General features: G+C 43.8%; 1 protein-coding gene across 3 annotated transcripts in view; it reads right to left on the bottom strand.

Moving 5' to 3' along the window:
* LOC147152428 (myosin-7B-like) overlaps positions 1-23,023 on the bottom strand; it is a 209,741-nt gene that overhangs the window by 27,712 nt on the left and 159,006 nt on the right. For all 3 annotated transcript variants that reach the window (XM_086046086.1, XM_086046097.1, XM_086046106.1), the window contains 8 exons: positions 19,218-19,404; positions 18,915-19,124; positions 16,490-16,615; positions 16,323-16,413; positions 16,063-16,142; positions 11,620-11,724; positions 443-538; positions 207-356 (listed from right to left, as the gene is read on the bottom strand). In XM_086046086.1, the coding sequence (XP_085902212.1) occupies positions 207-356; positions 443-538; positions 11,620-11,724; positions 16,063-16,142; positions 16,323-16,413; positions 16,490-16,615; positions 18,915-19,124; positions 19,218-19,404 (1,045 nt within the window). The remainder of the gene's footprint in view (positions 1-206; positions 357-442; positions 539-11,619; positions 11,725-16,062; positions 16,143-16,322; positions 16,414-16,489; positions 16,616-18,914; positions 19,125-19,217; positions 19,405-23,023) is intronic.

Here is a 23,023-nt window from a genome sequence, read left to right as displayed (position 1 = left end):
TGAAACTGTCAGCAAGGTAAGATAATTTATGTTTTGTCTGAAAAAAAGAAACTTCAAACCTATCTAACCAACATAAAGAGGTAAGAATCACTCGTTAGCCTGCAAATAAACATAAAAGGTAAAACAAAGGTGTTTAATATTTGTTAGTCATTGGCTAACCGCTACTTAAGTTAGTGCTACGTATGAGTTCTGTGTGCATGACTCACCAAGGCGACGTTGCTGGTATTAACATGCTGGCGCGTTCGAATCCGCAGCTTGTTGACAGCGGTTTCAGCGATTTCGGCTCTCTCTTCGGCAGCGTCAAGCTTGTGTTGTACCTTGCGGAAGTTCATTGAGGTGGAATTCACTTGCTCTTCCTGGTGGACAGAAATCACTTATAAAAATACCCAACTTTTTTCGTTTAAAAGGTGGTGGTGACACGGAGGAAACAGATTCCACTTACGGCACTCTCCGCTTGTCGCTTGTAACTTTTGACTTTGCTTTGAAGTTTCTCAATAACTTCCTGCATACTCAACAGCGTCCCGCGGTCTTCCTCCGACTGAAACACACACACACACATACCCATGCGCACGCGCGGACATACACTCACCATCAGTGAGTGTGTACATGTGTTAAGAGTTAAGCCGATCAGTTCAAGTAGATCTCAACATTTTTATCACTAGGGACAAGTTCATGGTAGTTTGACGTATATTCCCAATCAGAAACTAACCACCAAGGGGGGCGGGGTAGGGCGATGGTGCTGACATGCATTCCTGATTGGGACGTATATGCGACATTAAAAATGGTTGAGGACCAATGGTTGAGGACCATGGGACTAATTCACAAGTCGAATAGACTAGTCTGCATAGACTTATGAGGGTTGAAGTCAACTATCACTAACCATGTGTTTTTAGCAGATCGTCTTCTAATCAGTCATTTTACAGGGGACTTATGATTTGCTCATCTGCTGCGACTGCCGGACTATAATGCTCTGTGGAGCAGTGAAATGTCCGGTAAACTAGGCAACCTGATCTCTTCATACATCTATCCAAGTTAGAAAGCATGATAATAAAGTGGTTATGGGTAAGAGTAGAGGTTAGCCTAGCTAGCTTTGACTATTCTGATTGCCGCTAGTCTTAACATAATGATAACAGCGGTGCCATGAGACTGGTGGCGAGGGATGATAGCAGCGGCGCAAACTTAAGCTCCACCTTCGTCACCAATATGTTCTGTCTGTGTATGTGTTGTGTTGTGTTGCTTTATGACATTGTGTAAAAACACTTGTCTCAGGATGGCATACGCTAAAGCATGTGGAAATATTTCACCAGAAATTAGACCACAAGCGCAGTCACTTGTGAAATGTGTATGCCTATCCTCAAATACAATCAGAACACAAATTAAATTAATCTAATTAACACTACACTGAGTTATATTTTTTATCATTTATTTCTATGCTGCTGGTCCAACAAAATAAATATGTTTTTTGGTGAAACCAGTCGTGGGCAAAAAAAGTTGTGGGCCACTATAGTGTGCTGAAAAAATCTCAATGACATCATCGATTAATTGCTAGATTACCCCAAACCCGAAGCTCCATCAGGTTGGGTAAGGAGTGTTTTCAGATCTTTGCAGATATTTTTGAAAGGATTCAAGTTTGGGCCCTGGCCCGGGCCGCTTTTACCTACTCATAGGCTTTGGGGATAATCATCAAATATAAGCTAAGGCAAGCTAATATCAGCCACCCAGCTAACAATATTGACGCATCGGCTCAGCAGAGAACATTGTTTTGGTAACTCGCCATGAGAGAAAAGACTAGCGACGACAACATGGACGGCCTACACCAGGGGTGTCCAAACTTTTTGCAAAGAGGGCCAGATTTGGTGAGGTGAAAATGTGTGGTAGCATTCAGCTTCCAGTTGCTTTCCTTTTTCACTGCATTTGTTACTAGTCACCCTGTCATAGTTTGCATATTTCGTCTGAGAGTGACTCTTGATATCAAATTCCTTGAAAACAGCTACAGTCTCTTAGCGAACTAGGCAGACTTAGCTGTTTTGTATTTCAGTGAAAAAATAGGCCAATTTTCACTCCTGGAAGCATCGGCCCTCTCGGTCAACTTTCTTTTTCTTCTCTACAATCTCTATTTGTGAAATGGGCTTGAAAGGGCCACACAAACGTCATACAACAACCAATTCACTCTGACACCTAACACAACTTTGAGAGTGGTGTGTTTGGAGAGGCAGAGCACGTTCAAAAGCAGCTTTCCAAAAGCACGTGAGTGTGGCCACAGGTCTACTGCCATCTTCTGGTGAAATATAAAATAGCTTTTTAGATTCTTGTGTATTTTCTATTGTGGCCAAGAGTAGGTAGGGATGTCACAATATTCAAATGTCATGATAAGAACTATCACACTATTGTGGGGAGGTTGGCGATGTATAAAAAGCTCACGATACTGTATAAAAGCTCACGATATTGTAAAAAAAGAGCTCATATTAAAAAAAACATCACAATATTCTGATTTTGTACATAATAAAAGCATTCACAAAGAAATAGGCTTGGCCAGTCCTATTGGCGATTAACGTGGGTCTTAAACATGTTATGAAATGCGCTATATAAATAAAATTGTATTGTATTGTATAGGTGGCATCAAATTAACTGCACTAATAAACAAACCACCAGAGGGTGCTGGAACAGCACAAACAACTTGGGCTTAAACAGATTTGCTGCTATAAATGTCGCAAGATGACGACGATATATTGTGGCAATTTTAATATCGCAATATCACGATATTGCCGATATTGTGACATCCCAAGTGAATAGTACTGACGGGCCACACATTATTAATTTTATGCCAGAGGCTGTGGGCCAGTGGAAATTTGAACACGGGTTGCAACAGCCGCAACGTCAAATGTGGATAAACAGTGAGCAAGTCTTCGCTGCCTTAATCTTCTTACAAGTACAAGAGCGAGGGTTGACAAAGTATTTCACAATTCCGTGTCAAGTACGTGATGGTTTACTTTGTGTGGGAGTTCATCGTGAGCAAAGAATATAGCTGAATGCATCGTTTACATTTTTATAATCCGCCACCGGCCAACAGCTTTCCGGTTGGATTTTTCTAACAATGACAAATAGTGACTACTGCCGCCGATGGTATGGAAGGGTATTACATGTTATGCATGCGCAGAAGGTACTTTAATGGTCAGCGTCACCGTCTGTCATTGCGTACTGCACACCTAAGAGAAATGTGACATTTTTGAGGCACAAATTCTTCACATATGTTTAGAAAACAGAAGAAACAATTGACCAGTATGTAACAGAGCTACGGAACAGAAGACATTAATTTCGAAGATTGACCGATTATTTAATAAAAGACAGACTTGTGTGCGGCATTCATGATAAATGGCTAAGAGGCTACCGAGAGAGGAAAATCTCAACCTGGAAAAAGCATTGAAACCATGCAGAGTGGCTGAGGTCAGTGATAGCGGCAAGGTAGATGCTGTGAACAACAGCTCACGCAGAGTCAATGAATCTGCCTCTGAGGTTAAACAGAAATCAAAGTCATCATTTAACAGAGATAGTAAAGGTAAGACTTGTGGTCATTGTGGCATGCAGCGTCTTCTTAAAAGATGTCCGGCATATGGCAAAACATGCAACAACTGTAACAAAAGTAATCATTATGCTCAGTGCTGCAGAAATCATACATCAAAACAAAGCAAAGTCAATACAGTGAATGAAGATAACAAATTCTTTGTGGATATTGTGACAGAAAACTGTGAAAAAAAGTAATTGATTATGACACTCAAAGTGAATGACATGATGATTGTATATTATTGTACATATGTGATCATATAAAAACACATTGCATGCTGTAAACTGCTTTGAATTGCACTACGCTCACAAACTCACAGCCACTGACCCATTCACCACTGTACACATATTACCCAACCCATATTAGGTATTATTGTGACTTGTGACCGAAGGGAAACAGAACGTTGAATGACCTTGGTGCGCTGAAAGCAACTGTCTTCCCTTTGCAAAAGGCAAGTTCTGACTGTTTTCTTTGTCTCCTGTCTCGATTTGGTGCATGTCTACTTGGGTAATTCTCCTGGATAACACACGCGCATGGAGGTTAAACTAGATATCGGTGCCAAAATGAATGTCATATCAGAGACAGAGTTCAAGAGAAATCAAACTCAGACCCAAGATACATTCAATTAAAGCGAAAGTAAGTGGATACTCAGGAGCAAGAATACCTGTGAAAGGAAATTGCATTGTTGAAGTGACTCACAAGGACAAATTATATACACTACTATTCCTGGTGGTGCCAAAGAATGTGCAGCCCATACTAGGTTTAAGGCTGGATACTGTATTCATACACCAATCTGACGTTGGAGGTCGTGAAGTGTCGTGGCGTCTGATTGCGCCGTCTGATTTGTGTAGTGAACACCGTTGTAGCGTCGTAATCCGTCAGGAAGCGTCTGGAGGGCGTTTATGCATGTTGAATCGGCGTCGTCAGTCATGACATTTGGTCACTCTGATTGGCTGTTAGCTAGCAAATCAGCGCTCAGAGCACCAACGGGAAGTGACAAATACGGATAAACAGTGAGCACGCCTTTGCCGCCTTAATCTTCTTACAAGTACAAGAGAGAGGGTTGACAATTTAAGTATTTCACAATACTGTGTCTAGAACGTGAGGGTTTACTTTGCATGGGAGTTCATCGTGAGCGAAGAATATAGCTGCATTGATGCATTGTTTACGTTTTTATAATCCGCCCCTGGCCAATAGCTTTCCGGTTGGATTTTTCTAACCATGAGAAACAGTGACTATCGCCGCCGATGGTATGGAAGGGTATTACATCTCAAGCATGCGCAGAAGGTACTTTAATGGTCAGCGTTGTTGTCTGTCGTTGCGGTGTATTTTTCCAGAGCGACTTGTCGACAGTGAGCCCGACGCCACAGGTGGTAAGCGTCTGTAAGAGTTGGCCAACGTCGGATTGGTCTATCTAGGCCAGGGGTGTCGAACTCCGGTCCTCAGGGCCGCTGTCTTGCCTGTTTTCCATCTCTCCCTGCTGCAACACACCTGTTTCAAATGATCAACTCATCAGGAAGTTATGCTTCTAATCCCGATCCTGATCGTTTGAATCAGGTGTGTTGCAGGAGGAAACATCTAAGACATGCAGGATGGCAGCCCCCGAGGACCAGAGTTTGCCCCTCCCGATCTAGGTGTTTAGATGCATGTCAAAGGCTGAACCTAGTGAAGAGGGTGCTGGTCGTAGAAACTGAGGATGACATGGATTATAATAATTTAATGGAAGAATATAGTGATCCGTTCCAAGGTCTTGGCGGCCTTTCAGGAGAACACACAATCGCTGTGGACAACAGTGTGCCACCAGTCATTCATGCTTGCCACAAAGTACCGTTTGCTCTTCAAAAGCCACTCAAAGATGAGCTGGATCGAATGGAGAACGTTGAGGTGACTGAAAAGATTCATGAAGTGGTGACTTCTCTTGCTATTTTTGAGAAAAGGAATGGTCAGCCAAGGGTACGTATGGATCCTAGAGATATAAATTGAGCTAAACAGAGAGAACATTTCAAACTCCACACGAGAGAAGAAATAATATCACAGTGCAATGCACAATATTTTAGCAAGCTGCATGCATCATCAGGATTTGGGCAATTAAAGCTGGATGATGCAAGTTCAAAACTATGCACATTCAACAGTCCATTGGACAGATATAGATTCCGGCGACTGCCATTCGGCATTGCTTCAGCACCCAAGGTATATCATAGAACAATACACATGATATATGAGCACCTAAAAAGAGTGGACACATGAATGGATGACATCATTGTGTGGGGAAGCATAAAAAACAGAACAATGAGATTTAGAAATGTTCTTGAGGCAAACAGAAAATGAATCTGAAGCTGATTAAAGAAAATGCCAGCTCGGAGTTAAGGAACTGACCTTTGCAGGGGACATCCTGAGCAGTGTAGGCATAAGACCGGATCCCAGAAAAGTGTCAGCAATCGAAAACATGCTAATGCCACAATGCAAGAAGGATGTACAGAGGTTTAACGGCATGATCAACTACATGGGAAAATGTATACCCAAGCTCTCTGAAAAGATGGCACCACTAAGGCAACTGACTTAAGTGGAATCATGAACATGACAAATCGTGGTGCAATTTGAAGAAGTTGCTCACAGAAGAACCAGTTCTGAAGTTCTATGACCCTGCGAGACCTATTAAGATCTCATAAGTGCATCACAGAGTGGGCTTGGAGCAATTCTTATGCAGAAGTATGGTGACTGGCAGCCTACTATGCTTTAAGATCCATGATGGATGCAGAGACAAGATACGCACAAATTGAAAAAGAACTGCTCAACATAACATATGTCTGTGAAAGATTTAACCAGTTTGTGTCCGGCAAGCAATCAGTGATGAAACTGACCATAAACCATTCATTGCATTGTTCCAGAAGACACTCAATGACTGTCCACTGAGAATCGAAAGAATGATGATCCGACTGCAACTCTACACAATCAACGTTACTGCCATGTGAAACGGTATACCCCTGGGAAGCTGATGTACACAACTAATGTACACTGACACTTTATCCAGAGTCGTTGACCCAAAAGAGCCAGCAAACACCAAGACGGACAATGATGTACAAGTATATGTGAATATGATCACAACTGCACTACCTGTCTCAGATAGAAAAAAATAACTTATCAGAACAAGAGAGAGAGAGAGACTAGCAACGATGACACATTAGAAACCCTGTGCAGAACCAACTCATAAGTGATGGCCCAACCCTAAGCAAGACAGTCCAACTGTTATTCAAGAGTATTGGAACTGCAGAGCAGAACTGTCTGTGATGGTAGGTATCATCTACAAAGGAAGCAAGATAATCATTCTAAAGAGTCTACAAGGAGACATGCTCAAGAAGATACATGGAGCACATCTTGGCATCGATAAATGCAATCAGAGAGCATGTGAGGTGATATATTGGCCACAGATTAATCAGGATGTGACTAATGCAATGTCAAACTGCTCAACACGTTTGAAATATCTTTAAGCAATCCTGCAGAGCCACTCGAGCCACACCCTGTCTCAGACGAAGAAAGGACTATATTGTGGTCACAGACTATTACTTCCTGTATCCAGAGGTCTGTAGATTGCACACTACAATACAATATTATACAGCTTTATTTATATGGCGCATTTCATAACAGCTACAGCTGTAATAAAGCACTTTACATTACAATAACAAAATAGCAGAGCTGGGCATGGCCTATTTCCCGTCAGCACATTTAATCGACCCATGTGGTCCGAGTCAGCCAAATGACGTCGAGAACAAACTTAACACACACACGCAGGTGCCGCACTCCTGACACACAGCCGAGTAAGGAAAAAAATAAAAACAAAACTGTTGTGTACCTTGCGATCCCACAGACGCAATGACAAGTGAAATTATTTTTATTTCGACAATCACCACGCTGTACGTGTGTGTTTGTTGTTTTTGTTTGATATGTTTTCTTTGTTTGTCGGCATGTCTGCTCGCGCGGCGCCGCCTACTTGTGACGTGAAGATTACATTCTCAACATCGATTGGCTGTCGCCGATGAGGGATGGACCGGGACCACGTGCTCGATTAAACATGCAAGACGGAACGCGGTGGCGGTTCGGCGATGCCCAGCTGTGCAAAATAGCAATAATATAACAAGTGAAAGCAATAAATTAAAACACAAATTACTATATACAGTAGACACCGGAAAACAGCAGAAAAATGTCAGTCTAACCTCGGATCAAAAGCCAAAGAAACAAGCTTGCCTAACATTTAGGAAAAGCTCAATCCCCTCTGAGGCTCCGCTTAGTCCTCAACACCTCCAGTAGAGCCTAGTCCAAAGACCTGAGGCACCGGGAAGGTGAATAGGGGTGGAGGAGCTCAGAGAGGAACGCCAGGGCGAAGTCATTTAAAGATTTGAAGTATCTTAAAATGAACTCTAAAATGCACTGGGAGGCATTGAAGGGACCAGGGGGGCCAGAATTGGTGGTATGTGCTCCGTCTTCCGAGCTCCAGCTAGGAGGCAAACAGCAGCATTTTGGACCAACTGGAAATGCTTGAGAGAGGTCTGACTGACTCCAAAATAAAGTGCATTGCTGTAATCTTGCCGAGATGTAACAAAGGCATGGATTACCGTTTCTAAGTGTTGATGAGAAAGGAGGGGCTTTACCATAGCCAGCTGTCTAAGAAGAAGCTGGACCAAAACAGCTCTGATTTGACGGTCCAATTTAAGATCACTATCCAATTTAAAAGCCAAGTTCGAGACTGTTGGTTTTAGATATGAAGCCAGGGGGCCCAGGTTAACAGGAGGGAGTGTAGAAGCCAGGCTTTGATGTCCTCTAGACAGCACAATATTATGCCAAGGTCTTAACTGTTTGAACAATGCTTTTATATTTCATCAGCTGTAAAGTGCGCTTCCCCCCCACGTGAGATTGCACCTAAATCAAATGAAAGCAAGCAGTTTCCCTCTGTTATATTGTTGTGATTGCAAAGGACTTGAAACCTCTGCATATATTGACCCGAGCATATATATCCTATGCCCCTCCCTCACTGCCAAGGTGACTCGGCGAATCGGGGATCCATTCATGCTGTCTTTTCGAAGTTGTGGTGCACGCGCTTAATTCCAGCTGAAGGTACTCCGAGTTGAGTAAACTGATTCAAATCAGCTGTTCTGGAACCGGAAACTCAGAGTTTCCTACCTCAGAATAGATCAACTCAGACTTCAGGATTAGACTCAGAGTTTGATGAACCTGCTTTGTTAAACGGACCTCTGAACTGCAATCTGGGGACCAAGTGAGGTTTAAAGACAAAAGAAACACATGGACACAGAAAACAAAGTGAAGTTCAATCAAGGTCATATACCATTCAAAGAGAAGATGGAGCTCTCCTGAGACGAAATCGCAGGGACCTTCTCAAGGAACCCGCAGATGGAGACCAGAGGGCTGAGTTTGCTGAAAAACCTAGACACACACTCAAGACTCCATCACTTGAGTCACCTAGCCATATACACGAACCAAAACTCAGAAAATCATCAAGAAATGTGAAGCCACCTAAGAGACTCATTGAACAGATTTAAATGTGTTTATATGTTGGTTGTAAAGAGGACGATGACATATTCCTTTAAGTACAGTTGTATACAAACAAGGACACACTTTAGATCTCCTTGTTTTTGGTCTATCCATCTCAAATTTGAAAGTGTTGGACAATGCAATTTTTGATCATATGACTTGCTCTCTGATGTAATGTTTTCCTGTGCTTCTGTTAACCCATTAAAGCCTGAAGCCCCTCGTGAGACATCTCTCTAAAACCTACGGTCGTCTTTGGAGTCACCCTTGAAAACCTGACATTTTCGCCACTTACAAAATAATTCATATATCAGTCCTTGTAGCAGATAGAAACATAATTCCCCCCAAAATTGAGAGCTACAGACATGTGGCTTTCACACAGGCCCGAGTTTATTAATCTTTACTATTTCAATCGAAGATGCAAGTGAAGGTCCATTTTTAAGTTTAAAAATTGAGTGGTAAATACCATGCTGTGTTCTCTTACAAAGTCGTTAAAATCGTCATTGTCTATGAACATATATCTTAACCATACATCACAGTCGGATGGTTTCACGGCTTTAACGTCCGCGAGCGTGTCGTCTATATCACTGCCGTGACATATCAGAGCTCCCGCGATCGACTGTGCCCTCATTAGTCTTCGAAAAAAGTCTGGATATCCTCCGACAACTCACGGCACTGTCACATGTATATTCTGATGCATTTCATTGGCTAAGAGACCAAGAATTGCATTAAAAAAAGAAAATGACGTATACGCTCTCCTGGCTTTAAAGGGAGAAACACGCAACAGCGCTCCCGGCTTTAGTGGTAGAAACGCGGTTATGTGCTCCCGTTCTTAATGGGTTAAACCTACTACTAGTATGTACAGCCGTCCGATTTTTAACCCCCTCACTGCTAATCGGTTCTCTGATGCCTTTTTTGTGTGTTTAATATATCTATTGAAGTTTAAACAATACAACAAAACAAAGAAAAAAAAGACCCCCCCCCCCCCCCCCGAAAAAAATAAAAACACACACAAACTCAACTCCCGTATTTCTACAGACACATAAAGGAAAGTAAACAAGTCACACACACATACAAAAGGACCAATAGTATGTAAAGCTGCCAGAATATTCCATAGTCAAACTTACACCTTTGTTGATTGTTGATCATAGAATGACAAAAAAGGCCCCCACACCTGATGAAACTCCCGTTCAGAGCCCCCCATCACACATCTAATCTTGTCAAGTGTCAGGTGAAATAATACATCTCTAATCCAATGTGATACTGTAGGAGGAGATGCATCCCTCCACTTCAAAAGAATGAAGCGGCGTGCTAACAAAGTTGAGAAGGCGATAACTCTTCGACCCCCGGCAGGCAACCCCAACCCCTCAGGCATAACCAGAAAAAGCAACATCAGTGGATTTGGGGTCATTTTAACACCAAGTACAATAGAAAGAGTCTCACAAACACTACTCCAATAATGTTGAATCTTGGGGCAAAGCCAAAACATATGTATTCAAGTGGCCTCAGTTAATTTACATCAGTCACAATTAGGGTCAATATAAGGGTAGATACGTGTCAGTTTAGATTTAGGAAGATGTGCTCTGTACACCACTTTGAACTGGATAAGAGAGCGTCTCGCACTCAATGAGGATGAATGGATTCTCTTCAACACATCGGACCAGTCTGCCTCACCGATAGTGATTTGAAGATCCTGTTCCCAAGCTTCTTTAATATTAGACATAGTAGGGAAACCTAAGTGAAAAATCAAACTTAACATCATTAATACTGTCTTTTTCTTTGTCAGAAGAGGTTTGTCTGGAAACCCTGTGATGGAGCCAGAGACAAAATGCCTCACCTGCAAATATCGAAAAAACCTAGAGGCTGGAAAAATAATATTTTTCAGACAGCTGTTGAAAAGAAGCAAATTTGTCCTCAATAAACTGGTCTTTAAACGTTTTTAGCCCCCGCTTATGACATATTAAATGTAGAATCATCCATTAAAGTGGAAAACAATTATTTGCCGCTATTGGACTCGACAAACTCATGTGTTGAAGGTCAAAATAATTTCTGAATTGCAGGTAGATTTTAACAGAGTTATAAAGAATAGGGTTGTGGCGTGGCACATTCTGAGATAAAGGAACGGACGCACCGATTATAGCTGGCAAGGATAACGAACCACAGGAAAGCCTCTCTATCTCCACCCATTTTGGTCCGGCCCTATTAGCACCATAATGCACCCAAAAAGACAAACAACAAAGATTAGCAGCCCAATAGTAATAACGGAAATTAGGAAGTGCTAGACCGCCATCCTTTTTCGATTTATGCAGGTGTTCTTTACGTAGATGTGGTCTTTTACCATTCCAGATGAAAGATGTAATTAAAGAGTCCAACTTCTTAAAATAAGCACCAGGGATGAAAACACGGATGGCCTGAAATAAATATAAGTATTTGGGTAACATTGTGACATTTTCACAATATTCACCCTGCACTGTATGCACTGTAAGTGAATGTGGGTGCGTTTGTGTGCATGCAACCTGGCAGGTGATCTCTTTCAGCTTCTTCTCGTAGCGTCGGACACCTTTCTGGTACTCTTCACGCTTCTTCTGCTCCATGCTCAGCTCCGTCTGAAGATCACACACCTGCATGCAGAAATGTAAGGTGTTACAGATGTAAGGCATAAAAACTACTGTGTAAAGTGTAACATTTAAGATGTATGTTGCATCTCTGAGCAAAATTTTGCGTATGAAGTGCAAGGAATTTGTGTAAGCTGTAACTAATAACCTTGAGGTCTAAGGCAGGGGGCATCAAAAAATTACTGCATTGTATACATGTATGCATGAATGCAAAATTATCAGTTTTTCAGATTTTTCTACTTATAGATAAGGGTCTGAGTACAATTACATTTTTTGTTAAACAATGTTGATAAACTATCATAAGAGCCTTTAATGATCCCACAGTGGGGAAATTTTCATTGTTACAGCAGCAAAGATATAGGTCACACAGGGACGGCGGCATAATGTAACCATTAATGTATAACATTGACGGCAAACATTCGGCATCAAACCTATGTAAATATAAGCAGTCACATGTGTATATACACATGTATATACACACCAACATACATCTAACTCATTTTGGCCTGTACATAGTACAGAGGAAAAATACTCTAAGTAAGTGACATGCTGCAGTGCTGTAGTGAAATGTAAGGAACAGCATTGGATAAAAACAAAACTAGACTAACAGTAGTGGGGAATGTTGAGTATTGCACGGTATTACAGTAGTGGGGAATATTGGGTATTGCACGATATGAGCTCAGGTGCAGGACTGCACAATTGCACTAATGTCCACCAGTTTGTAGAGACTACACAATGTTCTTGTTAAAGAGTCTGACAGCAGCAGGCAAGAAGGAACGGCGGAATCTCTCCTTTGCACAGCGAGGGTGTAATAGTCTGTCACTGAAGGTGCTGTGGAGTGCTGTAAGGGTGCCCTGGAGGGGGTGGTCCGGGTTGCCCAGCATTGATGACAGCTTGGCCAAAATCTTCCTGTCCCCCACCGAGTTCACAGAGTCCAGGGAGCAGCCCAGGACAGAGCCGGCCCTCCTGACCAGTTTGTCCAGCCGCTTCTTGTCCCGGGCCGAGACGCCGCCTGCCCAGGTGACCACTCCCTGGAAGATGACCGATGCAACCACCGAGTCATAAAAGTTCCTGAGGAGTGTCCCCTGAACCCCAAAAGACCTCAGTCTCCTGAGTAGGAAGAGTCTGCTCTGACTCTTCCTATAGAGGGCGTCTGTGTTGTCGCACCAGTCCAGTTTATTGTTCAGATGAACACCCAGGTACTTGTAAGTTGAGACTCCCTCAACATCTGTTCCCCGGATATTCACTGGTGCAGGTGAAGAGTGCTGGCGCCTACCGAAATCCACCACCATTTCTTTGGATTTCCCCACATTGATCAGGAGGCGGTTCTGCTGGCACCAGTCCACAAAACCCTGAGTAAGTTCTCTGTACTCCCGATCATCTCCGCCTGTGATGAGGCCGACAATCGCAGAGTCGTCAGAGAACTTCTGCAGGTGACAGGTAGGGGTGTTGTAGTTGAAGTCCGAGGTGTAGAGGGTGAACAGGAAGGGAGCCAAGACAGTTCCCTGTGGGGCCCCCGTGCTGCAGAGGAGCACGCCAGACACACAGTCCTGTGTCCTCACATACTGTGGCCGGTTGGTGAGGTCCATGTGGTGAGGTGGTGGGCCACCCCCGCCCGCTCCAGCTTGTCTCGCAGTAGGGTGGGCTGGATGGTGTTGAAAGCACTGGAGAGATCAAAGAACATGATCCTCACAGTGCTCCCCGCCTTCTCCAGGTGGGAGAGTGAAGTGTGGAGGAGGTAGATGATGGCATCATCCACACTGATGCCAGGCTGATATGCGAACTGGAGTGGGTCCATTGAGGAGCTCACCAGGGGGCGCAGGTGGACAAGGACCAGTCCCTCCAGGGTCTTCATCAGGTGAGACGTCAGCGCCACTGGTTTGAAGCTGTTGAGCTCCTTCGGGTGGGGGGTCTTTGGCACTGGGACCAGGCAGGATGTTTTCCATAGCTGGGGGACCCTGCCCAGCTTCAGGCTCAGGTTGAACATGTGCTGGACAATTCCACACAGCTGGTCTGCGCAGGATTTGAGGAGCTGGGGGCTGATGCCATCTGGACCCGCTGCCTTCCTCGCCTTCATCTTCTTCAGCTGGTTCCTCACCTGAGATGTTGTGAAGGCCAACGCTGGGCAGGAGGGAGTGGTGGCTGTCTGGTGTAGCTGGGAGCTGGAGACTGTGGAGAAAAGGGGCGAGGGGGTGACACGCCCAGCAGGAGGAGTAGGTGGAGGCTGCAGCAGGAGAGACTGAGTGGGGGCAGGCATCTGATCGAACCTATTGAAAAAGAGGTTCAGCTCATTTGCCCACTGCAGGTCCCCCCCAGTCTGGGTCTTGGGTTGTCCGTGGCCTGAGATGGTCTTCAGGCCCCTCCAGACTCCCCTGGCGTTATTCTGCAGCAGCTGCTCCTCCATCCTCTTCCTGTAGGACCTTTTCCCCTCTGTGATCCTCCTCCTCAGCTGGTGCTGCACAGTCTTCCGCTCCTCTATGTTGCCTGACACAAAAGCCCTCCTCTTCTCCTTCAGGAGAGCTTTTATGTCTGGTGTGATCCAGGGTTTGTTGTTGGAGAAACACCTTACTGTCCTGGTGGGTATGGTGTTCTCCATGCAGAAATTTATGTAGTCTGTAACAGTGTCCGTTAGACTACTAATGTCTTCCCCGTGAGCATCGCTGAATACTTCCCACACAGTTGTGCTGAAGCAGTCCTTTAAGGCCTCCTCGGCCTCTCCAGACCATCTCTGAACCGTGCGGGTCACAGCTGGCTGCCTGCGGACCAGAGGTTTGTACACAGACTGTAGAGCCACCAGGTTGTGATCAGCTTTGCCCAGCGGGGTTAGGGGCAGTGATGTGTATGCCTCCTTGGTGTTGGCATAGAAAAGGTCCAGTGTTTTATTGTCTCTGGTGTGGCAGGTGACATACTGTGTGAATGAAGGCAGAGAGGAGGAAGGGGAGGCATGATTGAAGTCACCAGAGATGAGTATCAGGGCATTTGGGTGCTGTGTTTGGAGCCTGCTCACTGCTGCAGTCAAGACATCACAGGCTGTGTCGCTGCTGGCAGCTGGTGGGACGTAGACGGTCACCGCGATCACATGACTAAACTCTCGCGGGATGTAGAATGGCCTCATACCAACAGCTAGCAGCTCAATATCCCTGCTGCAAAGCTGCTCCTTAATCGTGATGTGCCCAGGATTACACCATCTATCGTTCACAAACACAGCCAGCCCTCCTCCTTTCCTCTTCCCACTCTCCAGCGTCCTGTCCGCGCGTATGACTTGGAAGCCGTCCAATTCTACGACCGCGTTCGGCGTTAGCGCTGTTAGCCACGACTCCGTGAATAGCATCAGGCTAGCCTCTCGGAAGTCCCTCTCATGCCGGTAAGCACCGCTAGCTCGTCCATCTTGTTGGGGAGCGATCTAACATTCCCCATGATAACAGACGGGAGGACGGGATGGTATCGTCTCCTCCTTTCCCGGCGTTTAACCCCCGCACGACATCCCCGCCTCTTCCTCCTCAGCTCACAGGGGATATCGGGTCTCGCCCCGGGAGCCGGCGCAGGGTTAGCACGGAGTGCTAACAGCTGGTTCCGGCTGTAAACAATGGGGGCGCGGCTCCGAGCCAAGTCGCCGGACACGATCGCGCAAAAAATAGCAATCAGCAGCAGCAAGAATGCCGCAGTTTGGGTGTCCATTGCTACGCAAGTTACGACTACGACTATATGAAAAAGGGATGAGGTAGAGTAATATTAAGGAACAAAAACACACGAAAAGGCTCGCCGATGAGCCGGAGCTACTGTAGCGGGCTGCCACTCGCGCGGCGCCGGAACCGGAAATCATCACCAAAACTCCTAAATTCCAAGTACAAAGATTGTGATTCATAGCATTTTCCATCCATCCATGATCCAAACAGCTTATCCTCAAGAGAGTCGTGGGGGTGCTGGAGCCAATCACAGCTGTCTTCAGGCAGTAGGGTACACCATTAACTGGTTGCAAGACGATTGCAGGGCACACACAGACAAACAGTCAACATTCACACTCACAATCATATCTAAAGTCAATTTAGACACACAGGAAGGCCGGGGCTAGAACCGAACCCACGACCTTGGCACTGTGAGGTGGATGTGCTAACCAGTCGACCACCATGCCTACATACTTAGTAAATGATATTGTTAAAAGGAATAATAAGAGCCTGTTTATAAGATTTAAGAAACATGGTGCCCATATTAAATGCATCTTTGGCTATGGAACCTTTAAAGGCCATAGATGACCATGATGACAAATGATACATGAGTGTCTATGTAGGTCTAAGTTGTAGAGCATCTGGTGTAAGATGTAGTATGTAACACTGTTGAACTAACTCGTATCTCCAGCTTTTGAATTTCCTTCTTGCCACCCTTCAGCGCCATCTGCTCTGTCTCGTCCAGTTTCACTTGCAGCTCTGTATACTCACACACACACAATACACACACACACACACGCACCCACACACACACACACACACACACACACACACACACACACCCCCCACACACACACACACAATTAATTTTGCTAAAACAAATGCCACCTTCCCAGCGATTATAAGCCCTTGCCACTAAAAGGGGAGAGCGGCGCCAACCTTTGATGGCGACCTTCATTTTCTCCTTCATCCTCTCGAGCATGCTGCAGCTGTCCTGCTCCCTCTTCAGCTCCTCCACCATCGTAGTCGCCTGCGAGTGTTCCCACGTCATGTTGATGTTGATGTGCAAGCGTTGCAGGTGAAAGCGAATAGAGGCCTACACTCACGTCAGTGTTGGCTTTTCTGGCTTTTTCCTCCATGCTGTGACCCTCCGCCCGCGCCTCGTCGACTTCACTCGCCAGATGGCACACGTCTGCCTCCAGCTTCTTCTTGTGGCTCACCAGACCTGCATTCTAACCAACACCAGAGGTCAATACATCCATCAATTAAATGCTCCACCAAGCAGTCAGTCATACAATCAATCAATAAATCAATCAGACAATCAAATGATCCGACCATCAAGCAAGCAATCATTCATCACATCAGTCAAATGTTCAATCACTCCATCAAATGATTATCAAATGATCAGACTGTCAATCAAATAGTTAACCAATCATCAAGCAATCAATCAAGTGATTGATAAATCTAAAAAGGATGATTACATTACAAACATCCAGTCAATGTGGGGATCAATCAAATTCACAAGTGATTACGTATCCATCCATCCATCCATCCATTATCTGCCGCATGTATGATGTTGGGTCATGGAGGCAGCAGCTTCAGCAGGGAAGCCCAGACTTCCCTCTCTTCCAGCTCTTCCGGAGGGATCCCAAGGCGTTCCCAGGCCAGCCAGGAGACATGATATCTCCAGCGTGTCCTGGGTTGTCTACGGGGCCTCCTGGGCCACCGGTGGGATGTGCCCGGAACACCTCACCAAGGGGGCGTCCAGGAGGCATCTGATCAGATGCCACCTCATCTGGCCCTTCTCAACGTGGAGGAGCAGCCACTCAACTCTAGTCCCTGCCGGATGACCGAACTTTTCACCCTATCTCTAAGGGAGAACCCGGACACTAGGGCTGAACGATTTTAGGAAAAAAAATGTATAGCGATTTTTCTGACAGATAATGCGATTTCGATTTAAATTGCGATTTTCTTCAAATGAAGCTTCAGTGCATTTACAACATACATTTACAAATATGACAGAAAATGACATCATACATCAAATACATTAAAACTATTACTTTAATAATACACGTACACTAAAGAGGTTTTGCGAGGGAGGCCGTCCTTTTTCAAGGTTTTTAAAAGGGTTCAAGGAAGGCAAGACCTACGTGTATTACTTGCCATCATGTATAAATATGCAATTACATGTCATAGCATATAAATATAGTAAATACACACATTTTTAAACCCAAAAAAATTAAAATTTTGTACTAATGTACATGTTCTTTGTACATAAATGTAAAATGTCAATATTTTTTCCATATTTTTGCAAGACACTTACATACCGGTCAATTCATACGTTTGGATTAGAGCCGAAATGGGGAGGATCATTTCAAATTGTGTTCGCCGTATAACAATTTTTGTACAGAATAAAAAAATGAAAAACTCGTTTTTTGTTAGACCGTTCTCGTCTTGACCATTTTGGCTATAATCTGGAGCGTCCGTTAGCGATTCCGACTGTAAACTTCGGCCGACCAATTTCCTCCAGGGTAATTTATTTGTCACCACGGAGGAAAGGATCAGCATTATGCAGCTACTTGCTGCTGTGCACGGACTTATATAAGAAATAAATAAATAAAATCCGCGCTGCTGTGGAGTAAGCAAGATAGCTTAGCGCCTAGTACTGCCAAGCAGCCACAAAAGACGTGACTTTCGGGAGTATGGGTGACAGCGGGAGCGTTCTCGTCTTGACCATTTCGGCTATAATCCAGAGCGTCCGTTAGCGATTCCGACTGTAAACTTCGGCCAACCAATTTCCTCCAGGGTAATTTATTTGTCACCACGGAGGAAAGGATCAGCATTACGCAGCTACTTGCTGCTGTGCACGGACTTACATAAGAAATAAATAAATAAAATCCGCGCTACTGTGGAGCAAGCAAGGTATTTTAGCGGCTAGCCCTGCCAAGCAGCCACAAAAGACGTGACTTTCGGGAGTATGGGTGACAGCGGGAGCGTGATGTGTACGCAACACCTTTTTTTCTTTTTACGCCAGCGCCACTTCGGCGCTAATTAGTGTGACTGGTCCACAGTAGCATGCCGCTGATTGATGAGCGTGGGGGGTAACAGCCCATTGGAAAAAACGCAGGTCTGACGATCTTCAAATCGTGTTGTCTGAGATTGCGATGTCGGTCTCAAAATGATAAATCCTTCAGCCCTACCGGACACCCATTTCGGCCGCTTGTATCCGAAATCTTGTTCTTTCAGTCACGACCCACAGCTCATGACCATAGGTGAGGGTAGGAACGTAGATCGACCAGTAAATCGGCTCAGCTCCTTCTTCACCACGACAGATCGAGACAATGTTGTCCAATTTTGATGTACACCATCAGGGGTCTTAAGGCCTAGATAGACCAAACCGACGTCGGAGGTCGTGAAGCGTTGTGGCGTCTGAATGCGCCGTCTGATGGGTGTAGCGGCCACCGTTGTAGTGTCGTAACTCGTCAGTAAGCGCTTGGGGGGCTCAATCAGTCAACAATCAGTGGCAGGTACCTGTGTGGTGAGCAGGTTGGCTCTCTCTGCCACCTCCACCAGCTCATGTTCAGCCATCTTGCGGGTGTGGTCGGCATGCTCCAAGGCACCCCGTAGCTCCTCCCCCTCAGCCGCCATCAGCACACAGCGACGCTCCAGCAGTAGCACTTGTTCTCGCAGTTGATTGGCTAATTGTGCCTTGTCATCCAGCTCCACTTGCTGATTTTTCACCTGCAGTGCAACAGGAATTAGAGGCTGTCCCCCATCTTGACTGCAACAAGTTTACACATGGCTTGCGTGTGGGTGGCCATGTTTGTGGCATACCTGAGCTTCCAGCAGCGTAATGGTCTTCTTGCTGTCGGCCGCTCGCTTGTTGGCATGACCAAGCTGAATCTCCATCTCACTCAGGTCTGACTCCAACTTCTTGCGAAAACGTACCGCTTCACTGCGAGCGCGAAGCTCTGCCTCCAAGTTGGCCTGCATAGCCTCCTGCGAGCGTTGGTGATTCCGCCTGGTGGAAGACAAATTGACTCAGACACCCTAGCTTGCTAGCTAATTTAACTAGCACGTTACTGAACCTGCTAAGAAATGTATATTAGCCATGTGATTCAGCTAGCTAATATAAATGCAAATATATATTGGCAAGCAATAGGGATGTCACAATATCCAAATGTCACGATACAATAATATCATGATATGAACCTCAGGATACGATAATTATCACAATATTGTGGGGAGGTTAGCAATATATGAAAAGCTCACGTTAGTATATAAAAGCTCACGGTATTGTAAAAAAAAAAAAAAAGTACTCATATTAAAAAAAAAAAAACAACAATATTCTCTTTTAGCGGCACGGTGGTCGACTGGTTAGCATATCCGCCTCACAGTTAAGAGGTCCTGGGTTCGATCCCGGCTCCGGCCTCCCTGTGTGGAGTTTGCATGTTCTCCCCGTGCCTGCGTGGGTTTTCTCCGGGTCCTCCGGTTTCCTCCCACAATCCAAAAACATGCATGGTAAGTTGATTGGACACTCTAAATTGCCCCTAGGTGTGATTGTGAGTGCGGATGTTTGTCTCTGTGTGCCCTGCGATTGGCTGGCAACCAATTCAGGGTGTCCCCCACCTACTGCCCAAAGACCGCTGGGATAGGCTCCAGCACGCCCCGCGACCCTTGTGAGGATAAGCGGTACAGATAATGGATGGATGGATGGATATTCTCTTTTTGAACTGCACAAATGGAAAACAACTTGGTCTTTTAAAACATTTGCTGCTATTAATATCGTGACATACAATATATCGTAGCAATTTTCATATCGCGATATCACAATATTGCCAATATTGTGACATCCCTAATAAGCATGCATGTTACCCACAAATGCAAACATTTTAATGGGAACACATTAGCAAGACTACTCACAATGCTAAAAAAGACTCTTAGCTACCGTGATAAACCTGATAATGAACAATTAATAATATCATCCACACTATTGAACACAAGGGATCAAGGACTAGGACTAGGGTCTATGAATAATTCGACTACCTCAGTTAAAAAAATATTAGAGGCATTTTTTTCTGGCTCGGATTACCACTTACTTAATGTACATCGTCATGAAAAAGAAATCAAGACAACCACAGCAACAATTATTCATGCTATGCATGACAGTAACAGGGGGGGCTTTACCCTCGATCCAATGAATTACACGATTCTTTGGGGAGTATTTTCCCCTTTGGATTGACTGGGCCAAACCAGAGGTAAGGACTTTTGGCACCGACTTTGATCACTGGGGTTGTGCAAAAACAACTCTCACCATGTATTAGGGTGTTGAACAATATGGTGTGTATCCTTTAGTGCCCCCCAAAAATATATGCTTCTAGCACTGATACGGTACACCCCCAACGGTCACACTTTAGTCTGAACTTCGTAAACCCCCACTGAAAGTGAATAGGTGTCACACCTCCAACTTTCTTCCATTGTATTCTTAAGACTGAAACATCGTTAACCAGTTCATCACCTAAGGCTGCCATACATATGCAAGGTTATAATGTGTTCAGGAAAGACAGAATTCAAGGAAAAAGAGGAGGGGTTCTCTTTTATGTAAGATATACTCTCCAATGTTCACAAATTGCATGGCCTGAGGACATTAAACTTGAATGTGTTGGAGTAAATATTGTCCTCTCAAAGGAAATTAATTTTATTGTTATTTGTGTTTATAGGAAACCATCAGCAAAAACAGATTTTTATGATCAGCCGAAAATGCTTTTAAACTTCTGAAGTTCTTCTAATAAGGAGGTGATCTTAATTGGATATTTTAATATTAACTGGGATAATAAGAACGAAAGGAATACATTAAAACAAATTACGAACCTTTGTAATACGGTCCAATTAATTGAGAACCCTACTCGTATAACTAGCCAGAGTAAAACAAGAATAGATTTGTTGTTTGCAAATAAACATGAACAAATTGTGAAAACCTTTCTTAACTGGTCTCTCCAACCATAATGCAATCTTTTTTACACAGAAATTGGGCAAAACGCGGACCCAAATGTCTTGTACAAATTTCAAAAGTACCTCCGTTTATAAGTAGTCCCAAGAAACCAATATCACAATCTGGCTAGAGCTGTGCATGAGATTGATTGTAATGAGATTCTTTCATGTGACGATATTTCAACAACCAGTATTAATTTCTACTCGAAAATAAAAAATGTGATGGCTCCATTTACGAAGACCAACAAACAAATAAAAAAGGGTGATTTACCATGGCCCAATAATCAATGCAGAACTTTAATGAAAACTAGGGACCAATTATTGAAAAAATCCCTTAAAACAGGTCTTGTCTCTGATGGACAACTCTTTACGTCGATGCGAAATACAGCAATTCAAACATTGCGCGAAGCTAAGGCAAACTTTTACTCATCAATTATTGAGAAGATTTGGCAGACAATTGATAAAATTACTGGTAAGAGTGAGCAAGGCAATTTATGAAATACAATTACATGAATTACAATAAATGAATTACAATTACAAATCAATATTCAATTGGTGAACAATCCTGTTGTTGTGGCAACTGAATTTAATACTTAAAAAAAAATTATGTTCTGGAAATCTCACGACTCTTTGCTCGACAGGAAAGTACATCCTACTCTTGTCGAAAAATCTCCACTTATGTTTACAATTGCAGAAATAAATGAGTCTGAGGTAGTTCATATTATAAATGAATTAAAACTGTCAATAGCTAAAGATGTATATGGCCTGGACACCAATTTTCTTAAGGTACACAAGGATTCCCTAATATGCCCAATAACCCATATGATCAATTTATCAATTAAAAACTTTGTTGTTCGCATGGCATGGAAAATTGCCACAATTACTCCTGCATTCAAATCTGGTAACAAATTGGATGTAAGGAATTACCGGCCAATCAGTATATTAACCGTCGTTTCGAAAATTATTGAGAAAGGAATGGCTAAACAATTAGTAAATCATCTCAAGGTAGAACTCCTCTTCATGCCATGCAGTTTGGTTTTCGTTGAAATTACTTGACAGAAACTGCAATAAATATATTTCTTGAAAAAGTTAAATATTACTACCTCCCCCCTTGTTGGTGCAGTTTTTCTTGATTTATAAAGGGCATTTGATACTGTTGACCACCATATTTTATTGTCAAGGCTACTAAAATTCAATTTCTCAGAACAAGTTATTTTCTTTGGATTAAACCGTACTTGTCCAATCGGTCAAATTGTGTATCTGTCAACAATGTCAAATCCCCTTATACTGACATTGAGATTGGTGTTCCTCAAGGCTCCATTCTTGGACCTATTTTCTTTTCTTTACATATTAATGATTTGCTAAATATCTGCCAAGATACACAGCTTTATGCAGATGATGCTGTAATTTTTACAAAAGCTAGGTCTGACATAGAAGAATCTGGGAAACTAACGTCTGCAATAATCGCTATAGATGAGTGGCTTACCAAATCATGTCTTCTCCTGAATTCCAAGAAAACTGTCTGTATGGTATTTTCAAAGCGTTCAAAGGTGTTGTCAAGTTCAAATATATTTCTGAAAGGTGAGGAGCTGCAGCTTGTAGAGGAATTTAAAAATTTTGGTATCACGCTTGATTCAAATTTAATTTAT

This window comes from Filicampus tigris, chromosome 1 (genome assembly GCF_054856515.1).
Source record: "Filicampus tigris isolate MCC_2025a chromosome 1, RoL_Ftig_1.0, whole genome shotgun sequence".
Lineage (NCBI taxonomy): Eukaryota > Metazoa > Chordata > Actinopteri > Syngnathiformes > Syngnathidae > Filicampus > Filicampus tigris.
This window is presented reverse-complemented; position numbering and strand designations above follow the sequence as displayed.